This window comes from Grammomys surdaster, unplaced genomic scaffold, assembly GCF_004785775.1.
Source record: "Grammomys surdaster isolate TR1022 unplaced genomic scaffold, NIH_TR_1.0 125780, whole genome shotgun sequence".
In the NCBI taxonomy this organism is placed as follows: domain Eukaryota; kingdom Metazoa; phylum Chordata; class Mammalia; order Rodentia; family Muridae; genus Grammomys; species Grammomys surdaster.
In genome coordinates, this window is record NW_021620611.1 from 3291025 (window position 1) to 3309297 (window position 18273).

Sequence of the window (18273 nt, forward strand, 5' to 3'; positions counted from 1 at the left end):
TTTCTCTCTCTCTCTCTCTCTCTCTCTCTCTCTCTCTCTCTCTCTCTTTCTCATCTCATAGCTCCTCCTCCTCTCCTTACTCCTCCTCTTCCTCTCTTTACTCCTCCACCTTAGCTCCTCCTACATATCACCCTTCCTGTTAAAATAAAACTTTTCTCCCAAAATACAATTAGAGCATAATTATACCAATTTATATCAGTAAGGTGCAAGATAGACCTAATACCCAGTCCATCATTTTATTGACTAAACAGAACCTCTGTCATCTCTCCTAACTAAAAGACTTAGTTCTGAACCTGGCTTTTTTCTTGGCTTTAGAATGAATGTCAGCTGAAAACCATCCTCTCAAATATTTTCTCTCAAAGTAAATAGCTGGGATTGACTATGAGACTATAAGTCTTCAACCCCGTCAGAAATCGAGAATGACTGAATTAACTGAAATTATGGGAAGAACAAAGCATAGTTTCTAAAACTTAGCCAATTTATAGAGACTGCTGAACACTTGGACAGTCCCTATACTACAAGACATTGGAACATCCAATCTTCAGCCTTCTGGCCCAGGATCATCTGACAGACCTAGTGATGCAGAATTATTAAGGGCGATTACTCTGTCTTGGCAGATATAATCAGTCGACTATTCTGCAAGTATGTCCTTTTCTGGACAGTAATTTGTCTGTAGATGAAAAGAGGCAATTCTTGACTAGTGGCTGTCTCACCACAGCTGGAGTAACTCCAAAGATGCTCAGTTTCTTCTTAGAATTCAAGACAGGGAAGCTGTCAGGAGCAGACAGCTCCTGACATTTCTAATCAAAATGAACATTAATACAGAAATGTTTGTAACATCAATTCTCTGGACTTCTGACGTTTTGAAAACCAACTATCCATGTAAAGCAGTCTGGACTGCTGTCTGTTAATTCCTCTCAGCTAGTTCTAAGCAAAATATAGAAAACACTCTAAAATAAACTCAAAGCCATGGATTTGCTATAGGCCCTTAACTCACAGGCTAACCATCTCAAATCAGTTAAAAAAAGTTCAAGAAGGACTGGGTCTAAGCCTTGTAATCTTAAATGTGTTATATAGGCACAATGCCTACGAGAGTAACAATATTAATCTCACTTTTATATCAATAAGAAACTCGTACCAATGAAAACCTTAAATTTGAAATCAAAGAAAATTTTGTACCATTTAAGAAATTATAACTTCAGCTTATACAGACTTCTACCAATAGGTTATGGCTATGCAATTAATCCTAGCTATTCCTCCCTGTTCCAACAAAACCACTACTTTTCCCTAGAAAGACAGCCCAATATTAACCATCTCAGTCCACAAGCCCAGGGAATAGGGGCACCAACTCTTCATTAACGTCTTCAAACTGATTATGGGCGTTGAGATATTAGAAGAGGGGCGGGGGGAGAGTAAATTGATAAGCCTCTGACTTCTGTGTCTTCACTGCATTCAGCTGAAATTCCAGGACATCAGAGTTTTGAGCAGGTCTGCTCAGCTTGGTTGATGAGTAGATACACCAAGACTGTGTATTCTGCAATATACAATTCTCAAAACAAATTTTAGTATCAAGATAACTTTTTGTTTGAATTCTGGAATCTAGTCTTCTGGCTGCCTGCCTCTGTCATGTCTAATCCATATAATTCTGGAAGTTTCTATGAGGGTGTGCTCCCACCATCCTCCCATTCCCGCCTCCCTTCTTTCGAATTCCCCAACACTAAGGAATCCAAACTTTCAGGCATCAAGGCCTTCCACTTCCACTGATGCCTGACAAGGCCACCCTCAAGCACCTATACAGGTGGAGCCATGAGTCCCTCCCTTTGTGTTCTCGGGCTGGAGGTTTTAGAATGGCTACTCCAGCTTGTTTCTTAGGACCATTTGCTTGAAAAATTGTTTTTCAGTCTTTTACTCTAAGATGGTGTCAGTCTTTGTCACTGAGGTGGGTTTCCTGTATGCAGCAAAATGCTGGGTCCTGTTTACATATCCAGTCTCTTAGCCTATGTCTTTTTATTGGGGAATTGAGTCCATTGATGTTAAGAGATATTAAGGAACAGTGATTGTTGCTTCTTGTTATTTTTGTTATTAGAGGTGGAATTATCTTTGTGTGGCTATCTTCTTTTGGATTTGTTAGAAGAGGATTACTTTCTTGCTCTTTCTAGTGTATAATTTCCTTACTTGTATTGGAGCTTTCCTATTATTATCCTTTGTAATGCTGGGTTTGTGAAAAGATATTGTGTAAATTTGATTTTGTCATGGAATATCTTGGTTTCTCCATCTATGGTAACTGAGAGTTTTGCTGAGTACAGTAGCCTGAGCTGGCATTTGTGTTCTCTTAGGTTCCGTAGACATCTGTCCAGGATCTTCTGGCTTTTATAGTCTCTGGTGAGAAGTCTACTGTAATTCTGATAGGTCTGTCTTTATATGTTACTTGACCTTTTTCCCTTACTGCTTTTAGTATTCTTTCTTTGTTTTGTGCATTTGGTGTTTTGATTATTATGTGACAGGAGGTATTTCTTCGCTGGTCTAGTCTATTTGGCATTCTGTAGGCTTCTTGTATGTTTATGGGCTTCTCATTCTTTAGGTTAGGGAAGTTTTCTTCTATAATTTTGTTGAAGACATTTATTGGCCCTTTAAGTTGGGAATCTTCACTCTCATCTATACCTATTATCCTTGGGTTTGGTCTTCTCATTGTGTCCTGGATTTCCTGGATGTTTTGTATTAAGAACTTTTTGCATTTTGCGTTTTCTTTGACAGTTGTGTCAATATTTTCTATGGTATTTTCTGCACCTGAGATTCTCTCTTCTATCTCTTGTATTCTGTTGGTGATGCTTGCATCTATGACTCCTGATTTCTTTCCTAGGTTTTCTACCTCCAGGGTAGTCCTCCTTTGTGATTTCTTTATTGTTTCTACTTCCATTTTTTATGTCCTGGATGGTTTTGTTCAATTCCTTCACCTGTATGGTTGTGTTCTCTTGTAATTCTTTAAGGGATTTTTGTGTTTCCTTTTTATGGACTTCTACCTGTTTACCTGTGTTCTCCTCACATTCTTTGAGAGTGCTATTTATGTCCTTCTTAAAGTCCTCTATCATCATCATTAGAAGTGAGTTTCAATCTGAATCTTGCTTTCCTGGTTATATGGAGAATTCAGGACTTTCTAGTGTGGGAGAACTGGGTTCTAATGATGCCAAGTACCCTGGGTTGCTGATGCTTATGTTCTTGTGCTTGCCTTTTACCATCTGGATCTCCTTAGTGCTACTTGCCCTGTCTCTGACTGGAGCCTGTCTTTCCTATTATCTTGGTTGTGTCAGAACTGTGTGGGGTCGGTGTTACTACTGGGATTAGAGCTGCTGCCTGGGATCTGCTCAGTGCTCGGTCCCAGACCAGAAGGAACCAGTGTTCCAGGCCAGGAGTAAATTCCTGGGTCCCAGTGGGTCCCAGTTACTCCCTGTTTGGGGCTAGTGTTGCTGTCTCCTTACCTAAGATACTGCCTGGGTTAGAGCTCCTGGGAGGCCAGCTTCCTCTGGGTTTTGTGAGATCGGGTGTAGAGCTGCCACCAGGGATCTGCTCAGGCCCAGACCGGAAGGGCTTCATGCTACTTCTAAGGGCAGGAGTAAGACAGAGGGAAGTTAAACAGCACAACACGAGATAGATTTTTTTTCAGACAAGAACAGAAAGCAGCTACATTCTTCACCAACAACTGTCTGTAGTCCATTTACTAACATTCTTCTCCTCTGAAGCCCCTTGAGCTCACCTGTCATAATCTATATCTCTTGGGACTACTGTGTTCTATGTTCCTAGTAGTATGTCCCATTAAAACTCACTTAAAGTATTCAACTGCTTTTCTAGTTCAAAGTCCAAACATTCTACCAACATGTAGGATAGTCAAGCCTGTCACTGCAATACCCCACAGCACCAACTTCTGTCTTAATGTTCTTTTGCTGTGAAAAGACACCATGACCACGGCCAACTCTTATAAAGGAAACATTTTAATTAGGGCTGGCTTACAGTATCAGAGGTTTATTCCACTGCCATCATGGCAAGGAGCATGGCAGCATACACACAGGCCTGCTGCTGAAGAAGTAGCTGAAAGTTCTACATCTTGATCTGCAGGCATCAGGAAGAATGAGACTCCAGCCCATGACACACTTCCTCCAATAAGGCTGCACCTCCTAATTTTTTCAAATAGTTCCATTCCCTGGTGACCAAGGATTCAAATCTGTGAGCCTGTGGAGGGCATTCTCATTCAGACCATCGTGTGGATTTTCAGAATTTCCTCTTCCCTTCTTTTGTTTATCTTTTTGTTCTTTGCCTTGGCTGGCCTGGCACTGCCTACATAAACCAGGGTGGCCTTGAAGTGACAGAGATCCACCTTCCTCTGTTCCTAAGTGCTGGTATAAAACGTTTGAGTCACCATGGCCAGCTAAATTTTCAGACTGTCTTAAAAAATTCAGGATAACCAAACTTGATTTTGACATTTTTGGCGTTTTACCTAAAAGAACACCCCCTCTGTCTCTGCACTTTTTGAATCCGCACACTAATTCGCCACATATTTTTACTACTAGTTTGTAAATTATTCATTAGCAAGCCTATATTTTTATATTTCTCTAAATAACATTGATATAGAGCAATAAAGGAACTTAAAAGAAAGTGTATTCAAAGCTTAATATGAGTAAGGGGTTTTGGCCAGGGCCAGGGATTCACCTTGCCTTGAATGACACGTTCACTGTAGAGGAGCCACCTGAGCTTCTAGAATCACAGAACTAAAGAGAGCAGCAGATCAATGCATTTAACCAGCTACACTGTGTAGGTATCAGGTAGCTAGGCTAAAGAAAGTCTGGGAAACCTCTTCCATAAAGTCCAGATGTTATTTCATTCTTAGCTTTAAGGTTAGTGGAGCCTCAAGTCTGCCAGGCTTAAAGATCCCTCCTACAAACCTTATCTGCTAGAAGAAAGTTAGGTCAGAGTCAGATATCAGAGATGCCGTAGATGTTTATTAAAGGCCCCAAATAGTTTTGGTTCGCAGCCTATGTCCCTTCTCTTCACAATAGCAATATTCTAATCACCCAAGGTTAAGTTGTTTGCATAACCTTTGACATAAACAAAGCTTCATCCAATTATTGCAGTTCACTGTTGTAATATATATTTCCATATTCGTTTTTAATATCTGTATTTTTTACTTAAATAAGTACGTTCCTAATTTCGTTGTTAAAGAAAAAATTTAGTCAGAGCAGGCACAGGTCCTTAATTCCAGCACTTTGGAGACGGAAGTCAGGGATGAGGAGTTCAAGGGCATCGTCATATACTCGCCAAGTTTAAGGCCAGCTTGGGCTATGAAAGAGCGTCTCAAAGGAAAAAAGAAAGAAATCAGTTCTGAATCCTTCCATGTCCTGGTTTTAAGTGGCAAATGATGACTACAGTTGATAGGAACTATATACATATAACTATTATATACATATACGTATATATGTATATATACATGTATACGTGTGCGTGTGTGTGTGTGTGTGTGTATGTGTATGTGTATATGCTCTTAGATTGGAAACTAAAGCTGACAATTCACTTTCCGGACACTCTTCCAATTCAACATATGAATATTGCCTTTTCAACAGAACTGGAAGACTATTTTGTTGTTCAAATGCAAAACAAAGCCAGAATAATTTTGGTACCGATTTATACTGAAGCTATTTTCCATTGGTCAAATGATCAAAGTTTTTTTTTTTAACTCTTGCAGGGCAGATGGTTCGGACATCCAGTTGAGCATCTTCTAAATGCTAATTTTTCTGTATTGGAGAAAAAGAATAGATTCAAGGGAAACAGTGGCGGGACGGGGGTGGGGCAAAGATGTCGGCAGAGCTCAAAAGCAACAAGATCTTTCCGCTTGCGAGAATGGGGTCTTCTGTGCACAGTTGAGGCCCAGCCCTCCGCGACACTTTCCAACTACATCTCAACCCTGGGCACCAGGTTTGTTTACATTCAAGGACCAAGGCTCGGTGTCTGTGCGTGTCCCAGTCCTTTAGAATCCCGCTTGGAGTCCAAGGAGAACGCAAGAACTGGAGCACAGGGATGCCGGTTCTGGCGCATACTCCCAGGCCATTCGAGAGATGGCAATCCGAGAGATGAAAAATCCAGTACTCCGTAGTTTCCAGAGGACTCAACAGAGCCTCTGCGGCGTGTGGTTGGCTGGCCTCTGGGCATGCGCAGTGGCTGCCCGGGGTTGGCGGCGCCCGAGAGTCCCGTACCGGAAGGGCTAGAAGCCGGGGCCATGTCGGCCCAGGGCGACTGTGAGTTCCTGGTGCAGCGAGCCCGGGAGCTAGTGCCCCAGGACCTGTGGGCAGCCAAGGCGTGGCTGATCACGGCCCGAAGCCTCTACCCGACCGACTTCAACATTCAGGTGAGTCAGACTCGGCGCGTCTCCACGCTTGGCAGAGCCCAGTGGCCCCGGGCGCTTTGCGCGGCCGCTGCCCCCCTCCCCAAGTCGCTCCTACCCTTCTCCACGGGACAGTTGACCAACCCTCCCCCAGCGCCTGCAAAGGCGGGGACCACACAGTAGATTCGGGTCTGATTGATCCTTCACAATGCATCTTCGCCTCTAGAGCCCAGGGCACTCATTCATTGATCATGGTGGCAGCCATCTGTCCAGTTCCTGCTTCTTTTGGCATGTTACTACCCCACTTGATCCCAGAAGCCCTGCGGATGGAGTGAACCCAGAGTCCCAGTCCTGAATTCTGGGCCACCAGGCTTTCGTTTCCCTTGGGGGTGTTCTGGGTGAAGGTCCACCTCTGAGCAGTGCTGCAGGTGGGCTGGAGCCGGACCATCTACCGCCGTGGAAGCCGTTGACCCTGTCTGCCTTGTTTCAGTATGAGATGTACACTATCGAACGGAATGCTGAGAGGACTGCCACCGCAGGGAGGTTGCTGTATGACATGTGAGTTAACTGGGATCGTTCCGGGAGCTATTGTTGATATCTGAAGGGGCCCTTTTCAGATATTAACAATAATAGTAGTTGGGGCTCTGCAAGATCACCCACTTCCCTGGTACCTAGAATTCAGGCTTTCTTAATTGCCAGCAGGCCTTCTGCAGAGACGACTTTTTATTCTTCAATTTTAATCCCAAAATGTGTAGCCAGTGATTTAAGAATCATAGGTTCATTACAAACATTCAAACAGCAATTGATAGAATGAAATGTGTGTGTGTGTGTGAATGAAATATGTACGTATATGTGTATATATATGAATTGCCAGTTTTCCACATTTTTACCAACCTGATGTTCATCTCTTCCATGCCACACACCCCCCTTTTTTTGCCCTTTTTTTTCTCATGAGACAGAGGAGTCTCACTTTGTTGGGCAGGGTGGTTTTGAACTCAGACTCACATGCTTCTCTTGTCTTAGCCTCCTTTGTAGCTGGGACACAGGCTATACCAACACACCAGGCCTGTGTCTTGGGGAAAATGGTATCTTACTATATTGTTTCTTAAGTTTGTGCTTCTCATACTACCAACGACACTGAGTATCAGTACAACTGTTCTCTTTGGTTATTTGTGGCCTGTGGTTTGTCTTTGTTGTTGTTGTTTTAAGAGAGTATTACTTTTTCTGTTGTTGTGACTGATGGAAAGCAACTCAGAAAGGAAGGGTGTGAGGACTCAGGGTTTAAGTATACAGTCCATCCTGGTGGGGAAGGCGTGGCAACAGGAGCTGGAGGTGACAGGTCACAACGTGGATGTCAAGGATGAATGAGTGATGGCTCTGGGCTTGCTTTTGGTTGTTTTCTTTCTGAGACCAGGTCTCCTGTGTCCCAGATTGCTGTGGGTTCAGATTCATTAAAGCCTCTGAGGGTGACCTTGAACTTCTGAGCTTCTTGCCTTTGTGTCACAAACACTGGGACTACAGGCCTTCACAGCCACATCTCATCTGTACAGAAGTAGAATAGAGGTGGAGTACAGGGATGGGACCCAGGGCTTTGTGCATGATGAGAAACCAGTCTAACAAATGAGCTACATCTCCAGCCCCTCAGTCACAAAAACGTCTAAAGACTTTTATGAGTAGTCTCAGTTTTTTAAACTAACAGATTATTTTTGTGTTATTATTTACTTTGCTTTTTTGTTCAGACGTATATAATCATTACCTAAAGAAAAGTGTGTTTCTCTAAAGGCTTGTTCTACTCGTACTTGTTTGAATTTCACGTCCTACTTTTTGCATTCATCTTAAAAACAGGTTTGTGAATTTCCCAGACCAGCCAGTGGTGTGGAGGGAAATCAGTATCATAACGTCAGCGTTGAGGAATGATTCGCAAGATAAGCAAACCCAATTTTTAAGGAGTGAGTACAGTTACAGTCTAATAGTTTATAAATGGCCACTTCTGGAATGTCATATCTGTCATAGACATCTCAGTCACACCTGTCATAGTAAGACCCACATTATTTTTTATTCTAGGCAATGAAAGTCTACAGTGATATCAGTTGGTCCTTTCAACATTTACTCAGAAGACTTTGAGTGTCCCTGTGTGATGGTAGTCTGTCAATGAGATCAGAAGATTGAGTTTATTTTGAACATATTTTACAATAACCAGAACATGGTTATGTCTTAGTTAGGGTTTTACTGCTGTGAAGAGACACCATGACCAAGGCAACTCTTAGAAGGACAACATTTAATTGGGGCTGGCTTACAGGTTCAGAGATTCAGTCAACTGTCTTCAAGGCAGGAACATGGCAGCATCTAGGCAGGCATGGTGCAGGAAGAGCTGAGAGTTGTACATCTTCATCTGAAGGCTGCTAGTAGAATACTGGCTTCCAGGCAGCTAAGTCTAAGATATTAAATCCCACACCCACAGTGACACACCTACTCCAACAAGGCTATACCTCCTAATAGTGCCACTCCCTGTGTCAAATATATACAAACCATCACAGATAAACCAGATCTTCACAAGAGAGGAAAAATGTATCAAATGTCTGCGTTGATTGCTGTCAAAGACTCCCAATTCTATATAATTGGCAAGCAGGTGGTGTTGGCTATTTCAACTTAAGTAAGTCTGTGCCTCTGTCTGAGTGTAGGTAGCTCTGTGGTGATTGAATCCTGCCCCCTGGATTGTCAGGCCTCCAAATGTTTCATGATCATTCTGCTAGTTTGCAGATGAATAATGAGTATTTTACGAATGGAAAAATGCCTATTTTCTTTGCGGGGGGGGGGGGGGGAAGAAGAGAAAATTTTACAGGTGAAATGTTGTTGACAGGTTTATTTGAAACCCTTCCGGGTCGGGTCCAGTGCGAGATGTTACTGAAGGTGACAGAGCAGTGCTTCAACACGCTGGAACGGTCCGAGATGCTGCTGCTGCTGCTGAGGCGTTTCCCTGAGACAGTGGTGCAACACGGGGTAGGCCTGCTCTGCCTGGGTCTTTAAGGAAAGAGACAGTTGCTGGGCCGTCGTCTCCTCGGCTCATTACACATTTCTAGAAGGCACAGCTGGCACGGGGCTGCCTGGCCTCAGCGACACAGCATTGGACGCAGGCCGAAAGACTGATGATTCTCCCGCCTTGTAGGAAGCTTAACTCTTTCTTACTGTTCTGTGCTTTGGTGAAGAAACTTAACTCTTTATCTCTCTTGTTATTTACTTTATAGTTCTCTGTGCTTGAATAAGCACTGGAAAGCTTAACTGTTTATGAACTTGCTTTATAATTCTATATGCTTTGAATAAGCATTGGAAAACCTCTTACTTTATAAACTTTGTAATTAATTCTGTATGCTCAAATAAGTGCTAGAAACGTAAGTCTCACTTCCTTTATAAAGCTACTTTGTAATTCTCTGGCCATTAGCATCTGCTGTCAGGGAATTCAGTAGAGGATTTATTACTAAGGCTACTTTCTCTCTTGCCCTGAAGCCTCCCTCGTTTTGACCAGGTGAGAGGGAGGCTTGGAGCAATTACCTTTTAGTCAGCCAGAAAAAGAAAGTCATGCTCGCAGAAGGTCTGTGTGTGCAGTATGCACAGAAACACACATATTTATACACAGACATGTTTACATATTTTGTCGGGCCCGACCACCTGTTTCATCCACTCCACAAGTATTCATGCATAATTACATATATACACGTATACTTATATACGTTTATATGTACGTACATATATATATATATACATACATACATACATACATACATACATACATGGTGGATGTAGCAAAAGCCCCCACAAGCAGGCTTCATTGAGTAAGCACCAGCGTGGAGAGAATTCACTCATTCTAGATGAAATATAAGCTCCAACCTTTATTGCTCAGAGAAGGAAAACCTTCTACCTTTTTATTGAGTATGAAAAAGCCCTGTCCTTGTCAGTTAAAAAAAAAAGCTGCTGTTAAGAAAAAAATTGGTTTTTTCCCCCTCTGGCACTCCACCGACCAGCTGACACCCCAGCTGTAAGGTGTTACTGGTATTGTAAGAACAAACATACCCCAAGTCTCATTTCTCCTGTGGTGTGTCTGATGCTAAGATCTGGATCTTTGACTTGGGACAGAAGAACGTAAAAGTTGATGAATTCCCACTTTGTGGCCACATGGTGTCAGATGAATCTAAACAGCTCTCTTCTGAAGCACTGGAGGCTGCCAGTGTCTGTGCCAACAACTACATGGTAAAGAGTTACGGCAAGGATGGCATTCGTATCCGACTGTGGCACCACCCTTTCCATGGCATCTATTTCAGCAAGATGATGTCCTGGGCTGGGGCTGACAGGCGCCAGACAGCTATGCATGGTGCCTGAGGGAAGCCCCAGGGCACAGTGGCTAGTCTGTTGTCACCTTTGCCCATGTCATTTTTCTGGTGCCTGGCCTAGTTAACTTTTTCCCTATTTCCTTGATTACCTTTCTACATCTGCCATTACAGAACACCAGAAGTGGGGTATTTCCTCACAATTCTCAAAGCTGCAATCCTAAAGGAAGATGTTGGTTACCCCTAAAGGCCCCAGGATTTAGTCCTTCTAGTGTTGTCAGTTATTAGCTGTTTCACTCCAGTTCTTTGCTCTGTTGTTACCTGGTCCTTTCCTCTGTGTGTCTCTGTCTTTCCTTGACATTCTTTAGAATGCCAGTCACTGTATTTTGGCCTATTCCAAAATGACCTCATTTTAACTAACCTTGTCTACATAGACAATGCTTTTTTCTGAGGGTGAGCTATGTAGTCATCCAGCCCATAATGTGATTTTGGTCAATAATGGTTTATATACATGACAGTGGTCCTGTGAAATTATACTGTCCAGTGACAGTATGGGTCATGATATATGCTGTGTGATGGAATTGCCTAATGTTACAGTTCCTAGGCCATACCCGTATTGTAAGCCACACAGGGCTATATACAGACACATCCTTAGGTCCTCAGTAGATATGAGTTTGGGGGACACAACTCAGACCATACATTCTTTGATCATTGCAATGGCTTTTAACTTTGTATGTCATGTGATCTTTTGGACTGTTCTGCTCTCACCTCAGAGATCTGTACAGCATTACAAAGAATGAATTGAACATTTGGGTGCATTTTGATAAGAGACTTTCTGCTGTGTTAGGTTACCTGTGAGAGGAAGGTAGCCTTAAAACCCAAGACATTTTTGTCCCGTGCTTCACAAACTGTGTGGTTGTCTCCTGGGGTCTCTGAGAGTACTCGTTGTCAGTCTTGCGTGTCTTGACAGAGTGTGAAGTTGGTTTCAGTTTCTTAGAAGATCTCTCCAGCTATGATTATCTGCTCTCCCTCCAGTGCTGAGCTGGAGCTTCTGTAGACATTTTGTTACCCCTTTAACTTTGCTAGTTCAGAGCAGAATGGGACAAGAATGGACAGGTAGTCAGTGAACTTGATCTTCCGGGCAGTGTCACTGACGTACTCTGATGTTTCTAGTCCTTAAAGTAGAATGGTTTGTTTCTTTGAGAAATCTATGTGATAAATCAGAGAATACTGCTTCTTTCTGTAATTCTGACATCTTACTGCACACATTTAAATGAGTTTTTATTCTAAAACAGGTTGGCCTCGGGGAGGCACTGCTGGAAGCTGAGACCATTGAAGAACAAGAATCTCCTGTTAACTGCTTTAGAAAGCTATTTGGTAAGAAATATTGTATTTGGTATTATTTCTTTGGGGTAAGTGGAGTACCTGGAATTGTCATTTCAGGGGTTAAGTCACTTTCAGGGGTTATGTCAAAGAGCAAATGAGCTCTTTGACATAAAATTTCATCCTGCTTTTATTTTCTCAAGTTGCAAAGCATTTTAAACAACTCTTAATTGTGCGTCATTTAACGTGCCAGACCTCTGATAGCATGTGTGTACATATGAAGCCTAGTCATGGACACTTGAGCTTCCTCGAAGGCCGGTGGCAGATCTCTCGCCATGGTGTCAGATCCACAGGCGTGACATGTTCCTTCCTGGCTCCCTCCTCTGATGTCTGTTTGTACAGCAGATTTCAACAGTTGTGCCACAACTGATTTCCCCCTATATGTTTTAGGCACTACGTTCAGTCAACAGAATGAATTAATTTCTGTCTAAACTCTATTGTAAACAACCTGATCAGTCCATTTCCTCCTTTAAACAGTTTGTGATGTCCTTCCTCTAATAATCAACAACCATGACGTTCGCTTGCCTGCCAATCTGTTATATAAATACTTGAACAAAGCAGCTGAATTTTACATCAACTATGTCACTCGGTCCACACAATTGGAAAATCAGCATCAAGGTAAGTGCAAGCATCCTACAGCCCTCCTGAGACTGGCTTTGCTAAAGTCATTTGGAAGTCCCACTAATTGTTGCTCTCTGTTTGTGTGCTAGTTTGGTAGTTTTCCTAAAAGATGCTCCTAGGAGAAAAAGTATAATAATTAAGAGCTAAGATTTTTCTCTGTAATCAGTTCTATCCCTTGACTGAAATAGTCTGGTTGCTAAACATCACACAGGTGCCATAGTTCAGAAGCTACTTCCTGTGTTCTCAGCCTCCCCAGTCACCCCACACACGTGTTGTTAGCGATTTTACTGTATGAACAGCATAGGTATACCAAGCTAGATGGTATAGCCCACTATGCCATGGGCCCAGGTCCATGTGGGCTAGCTTATTGCCCCTAAAGTACAGAGCAGTACAGTTACTGTACTGAATACTGTAGACAACAGTGACATATGTTATGTATCCCTAAACAGAGAGAATTCCTGAAAGAGCATTGCATGTGACAGACAATGCACCTGACTGTGGCACTCGCCATCGGTGGAGCTTGCAGGACTGGAAGTTGACTGGGTGTGGGAGGGATGAGGAAGGGAAGGCCTCAATTCGCTGCACGCAGCTGTGGACTTAGAAACGCTGTAGACTCAGCCTACACAAAATCTATTAAAAGTTTTGTCTTTCTTTACTAATAAATTACTATTATAGCTTTAAAGTTTTTTATTTAAAAAACCTTTTGACTCTTTTTAATACTTAAACACATTGCCTAGCTGGAAAAATGGTTTCTTTGGGACTTCATAACTTCTTCACTAGGAAATTTTTTTTTTCTTCATGTTTTAAACGTTATGGTTGGAAGTCACGTGTTGTCGGGAGGAATGGAAAGGGAAAATGATTTAACTATGTTTTAATTAAAATGTTATGAAGTAAAAAAAATAAAGCTTTCTAACACAAGAAAGAAGGGTAAAAAGAGAGAGAACCACCCAAATCTATGCCCCTCAATAAACAGCCATGAAAACAACAATAAATGCAGGAGTGTTCAGTGTCCTGACCTGTCTTCCGGTCCCGTCCTTAGCCCTGAGCAGCACTGGCAAGCTCCTGGGCGACAGGCCTGTGGGCTCCTTGGGGAACTGTCATCTTTTCAGGACTGTGCCTCTGGTCCTTTGCTTGGTCATTATTCATTTTTTTATCTCAGATTTCCCTCTAAGTGTTCACTGTGCTCTGCTCTGTGAGGATCTGTGGGTGTCAGTGTCCATTTCCAGACTCTGGGGAGCCGGGAAGTGTCCTGGGGTTCTCCTGCAGCTTCGGCTCCTCCCTTGCCCCGTCTGAGGCTCTCGGCTCCTGGGTGATCGGAGCTTGAGTTCCAGCATGATCTTTGAGGGAACCGGCTTTGGGGCACTGTGCTGCCGGTGTGTCAGGGCAGACATCCTTTTGAGTGAAGATTTAGACCTTTGTCTTCTCTGTCCAGTGCCACATAAGGAAGTGATAGTAATTGTAGCTTACAGGGTTGTGGGTTTTTGGTTTTTTTGCGTTTTTTTTCCTGTCCCTATGAGTTTTTGCCCCTATTGTGATGTACAGTACTTTTGTCTTTTGAATAAAGAGTCATATTTTTTGTCTGTCAAGTACCATTTAAATAAGTAGTGATACTAATTGTAGGTTATTTTTTCTCATGTCTCAGGTACACAAGATACATCTGATTTAATGTCGCCTAGCAAACGTAGCTCTCAGAAGTATATAATAGAAGGACTGACTGAGAAATCATCCCACATCGTAGACCCCTGGGAGAGGTTGTTTAAGATTCTGAATGTTGTCGGAATGAGATGCGAGTGGCAAATGGATAAAGGGAGACGGTAACGTAGAGTTTATTTCTAGTATTGATTATCAAAGTTTTCGAAAACAAAACCAGTTTGTTAAAAAATCAGTATCTTGTGCAGATACACTTCTTTGGGGGAAGTTTTTGTAAAAGTTGTTATTTATGCACGAGAAGAGGGTAGTTTTTTATCTGGTCCAAAGACTCCTAACTGAAGGGTAAACGCCTAAAATGGTGTTGGACGAGGAAGGGCGATTGCCCGCTGGATCAAGTGCTCGATGCACAAGTGTTAGGAACACACTTCCTGGGCATGCCCAACAGCTGCCTGGAATCCCAGCACTGAAGAGGCTGAGACGGAATTCCTGGGGCAAACTGACCAGCTAGACAAGCTTGAACTGGCTTGTTCCAGCCTTAAACAAGCCTTGAGTGAGCCCTTTCTCAGTAAACAGTGTGGAAAGTGACCAAGACAGACCTTTGACATCAACTTTAGGTCTTTACATGCACATGCACTTACTGTACTCTGATAGCACCCGTACCCTGTGCGACACACACACACACACACACACACACACACACAGAGTAAAACAGTGCTGGAAAGCAGACTTCAAGGCCAGAGTCTACAGAGTGAGTTTCATGATAGCCAGTGCTTTACAGAGAAACCCAGACTTAAAATAATAACATAATAATAATAATAATAATAATAATAATAATAATAACAGCCACAGAGAAACCCTGATTACAGTAGTAGTAGTAGTAGTAACAAAATAATTGTAAACAGAGATGATGCTGAGGGCTTGATCGTGTATGAAGTCATGCGGAGAAGAGGTAACCTGTCATGCTTCTGTCATGAGGTTGTTCATAGCTCCAGGTCAGAAGGGGGAATTCACCACTCATGCAAACAATAAGGAATAACTTTAATAGACATGTCTCTGAAGAACTTGCAGTGACTGATGCAATGCTGTAAAGATGAGAGATAATAAATACTTACTACGGAGAAAAACTGACACCGAGCTGTTGACAGGCATGTAAATTAGTACAGCTATTATGCAAAATAACGTGGGGGCCCCACGAAATCTGAAGGTAGATCTACCTTACGATCCAGCTGTTGTTTCTAAAGGGAATTAGCATATCAAAGAGACACCTGCGTATTTATGTTTGTTACTGTACCGTTCGCAGTGGCTGTGTTATGGAACCAGTCTAAAATGCCCCTGAACAGATAAAATGTGAATGTGTGATATAGGTATTATATTACAATATTATTTAGTCATAAAGCGTCATAGTACATCAGTCTTGGCAAAATGGAAGGGCCTAGATGACATAAAGAGTCAGACGCAGGCACATCCCCATATTCCCTCGTGTGTGGATGTTAATAATGACATTTGGGATATAGACTAGCGGTTGTATGTGCCTGGGAGTGGTAGTAGCGAGGGAAATAGTCAAACATTGCTAACAATATCCAAATATAATTATTAAAGAAAAATAAGCTCTGGGGTCCCACAGAGCAGGAGGCGAATGGTAATACACAATAACGTACCTTGTATGTGGTGCTGAGGATTGAACCCGGGTTCTTGATGACGCCGGGCAAGTTCTCCACCGCTGCACCACAGCCCTGTGATAGCTTATTATGTGTTTAATTTACATAATTTGAATAGAGGAGCTTGAAGTTTCCCAAGTAATGATATGAAGGCAGAAGCCTAAAGACCCAAGGGCCTGGCCTGGTGGTACATGCCTTTAATCCTAGCATTCAGGGGCCAGAGCAGGTAGATCTCTGTTAGATCAAGGCCAAGTACCTCTATGTAGTGACTTCCAGACAAGCCAGGAAAATATAGTAAACTCTGTCTCAAAAAGAAATTTAGTTACCCTGGTTTGATTTATATATGGTACATATGTATTAAAATGTTACACTAGGCCTTTGTGGAAAAAAAGTGTGTGTGTGTGTGTGTGTGTGTGTACATACACACACACACACACATTTTTTTAATGTGTAAGGAGCTAGACATGTTCATTACCCTGATTTGATCATATACTATATCAGATTATCACAATGTACCATATCAATTGTACAGTTTTTTAAGGGACTGGAGGGATGGCCCAGCAGTTAAGAGCACTCAGATGACCTGGGTTCAATTCCCAGCACCCAGATGGTAGCTCCAGGGGATTTGACACCTTTACACAGACATTTATGCAGTCAGAAACACTAATGTACATAAAACAAAAATAAATCATATAAAAATCATTTTTAAAGCTTTATTAAAGCCTCTACCTGCTTGCCTCTGGCCAGTGCATGCTTCTCGGGGAGCTTTTTTCCTGGGCTTTTGCTAACAAGCAGTAATGTGGTTCTTGTCCCCGTCCCATCAGAAGCTGCAGTGACATGCTGCACCGGATGAAGGAGCTCTGCAGATACATGAACAGCTTTGACAGCGAGGCTCACGCCAACTATAAAAACCAAGTGCTCTATTCCACAATGCTCGTGTTCTTCAAGAGTGCGTTCCAGTACGTCAGCAGCATACAGCCGTCTCTCTTCCAAGGCTAGTGCGCGTGTTCTTGTATAAAACCCAGATGTTGGCTTAGTGTGCGTAGGAAGGAGACAGAAGTTTATAGTGTTCTACCTCCACCAGTGCTGTGGGATTAAAACGCCGTAGGGTAGTACCAGTACCCTTTGTCATTGATGATTTCATTTGGTTTAGATTGTCTTAAGTTTTTATATAAATGTTTTTCACTAGGAATTTCTACATTAAGACCTATAGTGGTCATATAAAACTAAATAGGGATACTGATATCTCTGTTTGAAAGGAAATCAACACTTTGGAGGATGAGAATGCAGGATCAGGAGTTCAAGGACAGCCTGCATCCTTTCTCAGAAAGTCCTAAACACAAAATTCAGCCCTAAACCTGAAAACAGATTTTTATGAATACAGCACAATATACAAAGATTTAAATAAACTATACATTATATATACATTGCATGTTGACTTATGGATTTTCATATGTTCTGTTTTTGCTTGTAGCATGTTGTTAGGATGTACATGTAACGTTCATGATCGTATTATACTACATGGTCATTGCTTAAACACAGATACATAAGAGCAAATGCGCAGAAGGAACCATCATTTGTTTCAGCACTGAAGGCGCACCTCTGTAAACTGTTTAGTGTAGATTCATAGAGCCTCTTTTCTTGTCTGTGTGTATGCTTGTGTTAGTCGGTCACACTGGGCGTATTTTGTGAAAGCTCTATGTTGAGGTGGCATTTGCCCTCCTGCCTCCTGCTCATGGCCGCTGCTCCCCATCTCACTTAATTTCTCACGTTCATGTCCTTTGTGCAGGTCCTAACGCCCCAAGCCAGGCTCCACTAGTTCTTCTGGAAGATGTAGCCAATGTGTACGGTGAGGTAGAAACCGATCGCAGTAAACACATACACAAGAAGAGGAAGCTAGCTGAGGGGAGAGAAAAAACCATGGTAACCCTTTCCACTTAACTGCTAACAGATTGTGTGCATCGTTTGCCAGAGATGAGTCTTTGTAAATGTGATTTTGGAGCTAAAATAATACGACTTATTAAATGCATGATAGTATAATTAAGTATAAGTTAGTTGCCTTCAGTGGAGGCAACTTGGTACCCCTTCTGTCTCCTTGGTTCGTCTGACCATGTCTGGAGACATTTTTGGTGGTCACACCTGTGACTCTGTGAGGGGGAATCAGTAATTGCCATCTAGTGGATAGAAGCCAGGAACAGAGCCAGACATCTTACACCGTCCAGAACAGCCAGCAGCCTGGGAGGGTCAAGGTCTAGGAAGCCTGTTTTGAGTT

The 18273-nt window shown here is 42.5% G+C and overlaps 1 protein-coding gene across 5 annotated transcripts in view; it reads left to right on the plus strand.

The window, feature by feature from the left end:
• Positions 1–6212: 6212 nt before the first annotated feature.
• Positions 6213–18273, plus strand: part of Ints10 (integrator complex subunit 10) — a 30463-nt gene continuing 18402 nt past the window's right edge. For all 5 annotated transcript variants that reach the window (XM_028789065.1, XM_028789062.1, XM_028789066.1 and 2 more), the window contains exons 1-9: positions 6213–6391; positions 6858–6925; positions 8213–8316; positions 9228–9367; positions 11985–12066; positions 12550–12690; positions 14336–14507; positions 16826–16995; positions 17791–17924. In XM_028789065.1, coding sequence (XP_028644898.1) covers positions 6263–6391; positions 6858–6925; positions 8213–8316; positions 9228–9367; positions 11985–12066; positions 12550–12690; positions 14336–14507; positions 16826–16995; positions 17791–17924 — 1140 coding nt within the window. In that variant the 5' untranslated portion in view covers positions 6213–6262. The remainder of the gene's footprint in view (positions 6392–6857; positions 6926–8212; positions 8317–9227; positions 9368–11984; positions 12067–12549; positions 12691–14335; positions 14508–16825; positions 16996–17790; positions 17925–18273) is intronic.